Raw genomic sequence first — 7,124 nt, forward strand, 5'->3', positions numbered from 1 at the left:
GACTTTAGTAAATGAATCACAGAAAATTAGCATTTAGCTACAGAAAACAAACAGGAAGCCAAATTGTACATTAGCTTTGATAGCACAAGGAGTCCAGCACCAATAAAGAAGTCTCGCTCCAGATGTCCAGGGTTTGGGTGAGACCACATCTGGAATATGCTGTGCAGTTTTGGTCTCCACATTTAGGGAAGGATAAATTTACATTGGAGGGGGTAGAGTGAAGGTTCACTCGATCGGTCCCTGGGGTGAGGGGACTGTCCGGTGATGAGAGGCTGGGTAAATTGGGTCTATATTCTTTGGAGTTTAGAATAATGAGATGTGATCTGACTGAAACATCCAAGATTCTGAAGGGGTTTGACAGGGTGGACGCTGAGAGATTGTTCCCGCTGGTCAGAGAATCTAAAACACGGGGTCACAGTCTCAGGATAAGAGGCCGATCATTTAGGGCTGAGATGGGGAGAAATTTCTTCACTCAAAGGGTTGTAAATCTTGGGAATTCTCTGTCCCAGAGGATTGTGGATCTTGGCTGTTAAGCCAATTGAAGGCTGTAAGGAATGGGTTTTTGGTACAATGGGAATGTGGGGACAGTGGAGTTCAGGTAGGGGGTCAGCTGTGATCTTATTGAATAGCAGAGAAGGGCTGAATGGCCTACTTCTGTTCCTATTTCGATTGTTATTAATGCATGGTAGCTGCATGAGTCAGAGTCATCATGACAGCACAGAAAGAGGCTATTTGGCCCATCAAATCCATGCTGGCTCTCTCTAGAGCAATCCATTCAGTCTCTTTTTGCTGCTTGATCCCCATTGCTCTGCAAGTTTATTTCCTTCACGTGTCCATCCAGATTCCTTTGAAACGATTGATCTCATGATCATCTCCACTGCCCTCTCTGCATCATTACCACACACAGCATAAAACAGGCTCTTCCTCACATTCCCCCACATCCCTTTCCCAATTTCTCAAATCTGTCTCCCCTTCCCCATCCTCCGGGTCCTTGTACCATCAGCCAATGGGAACAGCTTTCCTTTCTCTACCTTATTTAAACCCGTCATCATCTTGTCCCCTCGATCAAATCTCCCCTCAACCTCCTTCGCTCCAAGGTGAACAACCCCAGCTTCTCCACCCCAACCTTGTAACTAAAACCCCCTCATCCCTGGACCCATTCGGGTAAATCTCCCCCACACCCTCTCAAGGAGCCTCACATCCTCCCTCAAGTGTGGTGACCGGAACTGGACACAATTTGTGGCCTAACCAGAGCTTTATAAAGGTTCATCTAAACGTTTTTGTCTTTCGCAGGACATGAGTGTCGCTGGCCAGGCCAACACTTTATTACCCTTCAGAAGGTGGTGTTGAGCCGGAACTTGCTCTGCTCTTGTACACGATGCCTCCATTTATCAAGTGAGTTGGGCCAGTTTGGTCCACACGTGTCATCAGCAGCAAAGCAGGAAGGTGGGTCCCTACAGAGCTGGCTGGGAAATGTAGTGTCTCTCTGTCCCTGTCTGGGGGAGAGCGGGGAGGGGAAACAGAGCCATGAGCAGACTACAACTTCCAGACAACACTGTGGCCGGGGTTGGTGGGGAACCGGTGAGGTGATTGTCAAGTGAAAGGGCAGAGGTTGAGGTAAAGGGTGGGAGGAGCAGCTGGATGTGGCTGTGATGGAGGGTAAGTAGCAGCTCAGTTAGGATTGAGATGTTCTGGTTACTGATGTTTGGGGTATTTCTCTCCTCCCCACCACCCCAATTATTGGGAACCGACAGCAGTAAAACGAGGTGAGGCAGGATTTGTATTTGTCTATCTCTGTTCATAGCCAACCCATAATCACAGAACCCACTCGCGGCGGGTTCTGTAACATCACTTTCACCAATGCCCCCTGGAATATGTCCAGCCTGAGTTGGTAACTCGAACTCCCTGCACACTCTTTAGCACTGGGCCATTAACTCTATGTTGCCTCTCCCCATCCCTTCTGCCAAAATACATCACCTCACACTTCTCTGTATTATGATGTGAACAGTTAATGCACAGAGTATATAAATACAATTAAATGTATCCATGGAGGCCTATTACAATCTCACACCCAAAATAAATGTTTAAACGCTAAGACATAATGTTAACACAAACATACTGAAGTGTATTTACACATACACAAACAAAAATACACATTCAGACACATGCACACACACAATGAATCTGTGCCCTCTCGTTCTCGATCCTTTTACCAGTGGGAACAGCTTCTCCCTATCGACACTGTCCAGTCCCCTATTCATTTTGAACATCTCTATCAAATCTCCCCTCAGCCTTCTCCTCTCCAAGGAGAACAGTCCCAACCTCTCCAATCTACCCTCATAGCTGAAGTTTCTCGCTCCTGGAACCATTCTTGTAAACCTCTTCATTTTTAAAATTCATTCACGGGATGTGGACTTCTCTGGCTGGACCAGCATTTATTGCCCATCCCTAGTTGCCCTTGAGAAGGTGGTGGTGAGCTGCCTTCTTGAACCGCTGCAGTCCGTGTGCTGTAGGTACACCCACAGTGCTTGGGACCACCGCTTTCTGAAGGGCAGTTAGGGATGGGTAATAAATGTTGGCCCAGCCAGCGACACCCACATCCCGAAAGTGAATTTTTAAAAACCCGAGGGTACTATATGCTTTATAAACTGCTCTCCCCACCTGTCCTGCCAGTATGATTCTGACAGTGCAGCACTCCCTCAGTACGGACCCTCAGACAGTGCAGCACTCCCTCAGTACTGACCCTCCGACAGTGCAGCACTCCCTCAGTACTGACCCTCTGACAGTGCGGCGCTCCCTCAGTACTGACCCTCTGACAGTGCAGCCCTCCCTCAGTACTGATCCTCTGACAGTGCAGCACTCCCTCAGTATTGACCCTCTGACAGTGCAGCACTCCCTCAGTATTGACCCTCTGACAGTGCAGCACTCCCTCAGTACTGACCCTCTGACAATGCAGCACTCTCTCAGTACTGACCCTCCGACAGTGCGGCACTCCCTCAGTACTGACCCTCCGACAGTGCAGCACTCCCTCAGTACTGACCCTCCGACAGTGCAGCACTCCCTCAGTACTGACCCTCTGACAGTGCAGCACTCCCTCAGTACTGACCCTCTGACAGTGCAGCACTCCCTCAGTACTGACCCACCGACAGTGCAGCGCTCCCTCAGTACTGATCCTCTGACAGTGCAACGCTCCCTCAGTACTGAACCTCCGATAGTGCAGCACTCCCTCAGTACTGACCCTCCAACAATGCGGCACTCCCTCAGTGCTGACTCTCTGACAGTGCAGCACTCCCTCAGTACTGACCCTCTGACAGTGCAACACTCCCTCAGTACTGATCCCCTGACAGTGCAGCACTCCCTCAGTACTGACCATCTGACAGTGCAGCACTCCCTCAGTACTGACCCTCGGAAGTACAGCACTCCCTCAGCACTGACCCTCCGACAGTGCAGCACTCCCTCAGTACTGATCCTCTGGCATTGCAGTGCTCCTTCAGTACTGACCCTTCAACAGCGCAGCACTCCCTCAGTACTGACCCTCCGACAGTGTGGCGCTCCCTCAGTACTGACCCTCCAATAGTGCAGCACTCCCTCAGTACTGACCCTCCAACAATGCAGCACTCCCTCAGTACTGATCCTCTGACAGTGCGGCACTCCCTCAGTGCTGACTCTCTGACAGTGCAGCACTCCCTCAGTACTGACCCGCCGACAGTGCAGCACTCCCTCAGCACTGACCCTCCGACAGTGCAGCACTCCCTCAGTACTGACCCTCCGACAGTGCGGCACTCCCTCAGTACTGACCCTCTGACAGTGCAGCACTCCCTCAGTACTGACCCTCCGACAGTGCAGCACTCCCTCAGTACTGACCCTCCGACAGTGCGGCACTCCCTCAGTGCTGACTCTCTGACAGTGCAGCACTCCCTCAGTACTGACCCTCTGACAGTGCAACACTCCCTCAGTACTGATCCCCTGACAGTGCAGCACTCCCTCAGTACTGACCATCTGACAGTGCAGCACTCCCTCAGTACTGACCCTCGGAAGTACAGCATTCCCTCAGCACTGACCCTCCGACAGTGCAGCACTCCCTCAGTACTGACCCTCGGAAGTACAGCACTCCCTCAGCACTGACCCTCCGACAGTGCAGCACTCCCTCAGTACTGACCCTCCGACAGTGTGGCGCTCCCTCAGTACTGACCCTCCAATAGTGCAGCACTCCCTCAGTACTGACCCTCCAACAATGCAGCACTCCCTCAGTACTGATCCTCTGACAGTGCGGCACTCCCTCAGTGCTGACTCTCTGACAGTGCAGCACTCCCTCAGTACTGACCCGCCGACAGTGCAGCACTCCCTCAGTACTGACCCTCCGACAGTGCGGCACTCCCTCAGTACTGACCCTCTGACAGTGCAGCACTCCCTCAGTACTGACCCTCCGACAGTGCAGCACTCCCTCAGTACTGACCCTCCGACAGTGCGGCACTCCCTCAGTGCTGACTCTCTGACAGTGCAGCACTCCCTCAGTACTGACCCTCTGACAGTGCAACACTCCCTCAGTACTGATCCCCTGACAGTGCAGCACTCCCTCAGTACTGACCATCTGACAGTGCAGCACTCCCTCAGTACTGACCCTCGGAAGTACAGCACTCCCTCAGCACTGACCCTCCGACAGTGCAGCACTCCCTCAGTACTGATCCTCTGGCATTGCAGTGCTCCTTCAGTACTGACCCTTCAACAGCGCAGCACTCCCTCAGTACTGACCCTCCGACAGTGTGGCGCTCCCTCAGTACTGACCCTCCAATAGTGCAGCACTCCCTCAGTACTGACCCTCCAACAATGCAGCACTCCCTCAGTACTGATCCTCTGACAGTGCGGCACTCCCTCAGTGCTGACTCTCTGACAGTGCAGCACTCCCTCAGTACTGACCCGCCGACAGTGCAGCACTCCCTCAGCACTGACCCTCCGACAGTGCAGCACTCCCTCAGTACTGACCCTCCGACAGTGCGGCACTCCCTCAGTACTGACCCTCTGACAGTGCAGCACTCCCTCAGTACACAGACACACACATATGCAGTGAAGCATTGGTTAAATGGTAAAAGCTGATGAATGAACTAATACATTGAAACGATAAGTTTACTCACATAGAATAAGCCTACACACCCCTTACACACTGCTCCTTACACACTCCCCCTTGCACACTCAGCCTTGCACACTCCCCCTTGCACACTCCCTCTTGCACACTCCCCCTTGCACACTCCCTCTTGCACACTCCCCCTTGCACACTCCCCCTTGCACACTCCCCCTTGCACACTGCCCCTTACACACCGGTGTCAGTTTCAGATCCTGGATCACGTCGTCCATGAAGTGAAATTCCGAGAGACCTTTATTCACCATCTCCTTTCGCACCTCCAGAATTCGGCCCATCACTCCTTGCAGGAGCATGTCCACCACCTTCCATTTCTGGGGGTGAGCCATTTGATCCTGGATAATCTCCAGCTTGCGGAATATGCGAATGTATTTGATGTAGAGGTTGTTCTGGTATCGGAAGAAGGCTGCTCCGTCTTTGGTAATGTCCAGTGTTGTGCCAGCCGACTCCATCTCGAGGACATCACTCAGGCTGTCCTGAGTTCTCATCCACAGGTGGTTGTACGTGCTGAGAGAGGGACAGAGAAGAAGCTGTCAGCTCTCCTTCGTATAAAATCCTCAACTGTGAACATCTGAGACATGACAAACCACTAACTGCTGCTTCAGGCGCAGGAGACAATGAGCTGCCCAGTTCAATAGCATTTCAACATGAAGCAAAGTGACAGAGGGCACACTGGGATTGGTGCCCAGGCAGCCTCACTGGGATTGGTACCCAGGCAGCCTCACTGGGATTGGTACCCAGGCAGCCTCACTGGGATTGGTGCCCAGGCAGCCTCACTGGGATTGGTACCCAGGCAGCCTCACTGGGATTGGTACCCAGGCAGCCTCACTGGGATTGGTACCCAGGCAGCCTCACTGGGATTGGTACCCAGGCAGCCTCACTGGGATTGGTACCCAGGCAGCCTCACTGGGATTGGTACCCAGGCAGCCTCACTGGGATTGGTACCCAGGCAGCCTCACTGGGATTGGTGCCCAGGCAGCCTCACTGGGATTGGTACCCAGGCAGCCTCACTGGGATTGGTACCCAGGCAGCCTCACTGGGATTGGTACCCAGGCAGCCTCACTGGGATTGGTACCCAGGCAGCCTCACTGGACAGGGACACTCAGCAACCCCCACACAGAGACGACCAGTGACCCTCACCCAGGGATGCAGCATCCAGGGGTCCACAGAATTGGGCATTGAGGAATAACATTGCCTGAAACCAATGTGTAAAAGTGGAGGAAATGTGGCCTTTATCATGAGAGGGCATGAGTACAGGAGCAAGGATGTCTTACTGCAGCTGTACAGGGCCTTGGTGAGACCACACCTGGAGTATTGTGTGCAGTTTTGGTCTCCTTACCTAAGAAAGGATATACTTGCTATAGAGGGAGTGCAGTGAAGGTTCACCAGACTGATTCCTGGGATGGCAGGACTGTTGTATGAGGAGAGATTGGGCCGACTAGACCTGTATTCACTGGAGTTTAGAAGAATGAGAGGGGATTTCATTGGAACGTATAAAATTCTGACAGGGCTGGACAGACTGGATGCAGGGGTGATGTTTCCTCTGGCTGGGAGGTCTAGAATCAGGGTACACAGTCTCAGGATAATGTGCTCACCACATTACAGGAAGGATGTAATAGCTCTGGAGAGAGTGCAGAGGAGGTTTACAAGAATGTTGCCAGGGTTAGAAAAGTGTAGCTACGAGGAGAGATTGGATAGGTTGAGGTTATTTTCCTTCGAACAAAGAAGGCTGAGAGGTGACTTGATTGAGGTGTACAAAATTATGAGGGAAATAGATAGAGTGGACAGGATAAAATTGTTTCCTTTGGTGGAGAATTCTAGAACCAGGGGACATAGATTCAAGATAAGTGGCAGAAGGTATAGGGGGGACATGAGGAAGAACTTTTTTACGTAGAGGGTAGTGGGTGTCTGGAATTCGCTGCCCAAGTTGGTGGTAGAGACAGAAACTTTAAACTCTTTTAAAAAGTACCTGGATCTGCACCTTAAG

The 7,124-nt window shown here is 52.0% G+C and overlaps 1 protein-coding gene across 1 annotated transcript in view; it reads right to left on the bottom strand.

Annotated features, from left to right (window-relative positions):
• The window catches only part of LOC144679401 (dynein regulatory complex protein 11-like), a 181,258-nt gene extending 175,669 nt beyond the window's left edge, over nucleotides 1-5,589 (bottom strand). Inside the window, exon 1 of the mRNA XM_078539758.1 lies at nucleotides 5,317-5,589. Coding sequence (XP_078395884.1) covers nucleotides 5,317-5,589 — 273 coding nt within the window. The remainder of the gene's footprint in view (nucleotides 1-5,316) is intronic.
• Between the last annotated feature and the right edge of the window lie 1,535 nt (nucleotides 5,590-7,124).

The sequence above is a fragment of the Cetorhinus maximus genome, chromosome 4 (assembly GCF_964194155.1).
Source record: "Cetorhinus maximus chromosome 4, sCetMax3.hap1.1, whole genome shotgun sequence".
Classification (NCBI taxonomy): Eukaryota; Metazoa; Chordata; class Chondrichthyes; order Lamniformes; family Cetorhinidae; genus Cetorhinus; species Cetorhinus maximus.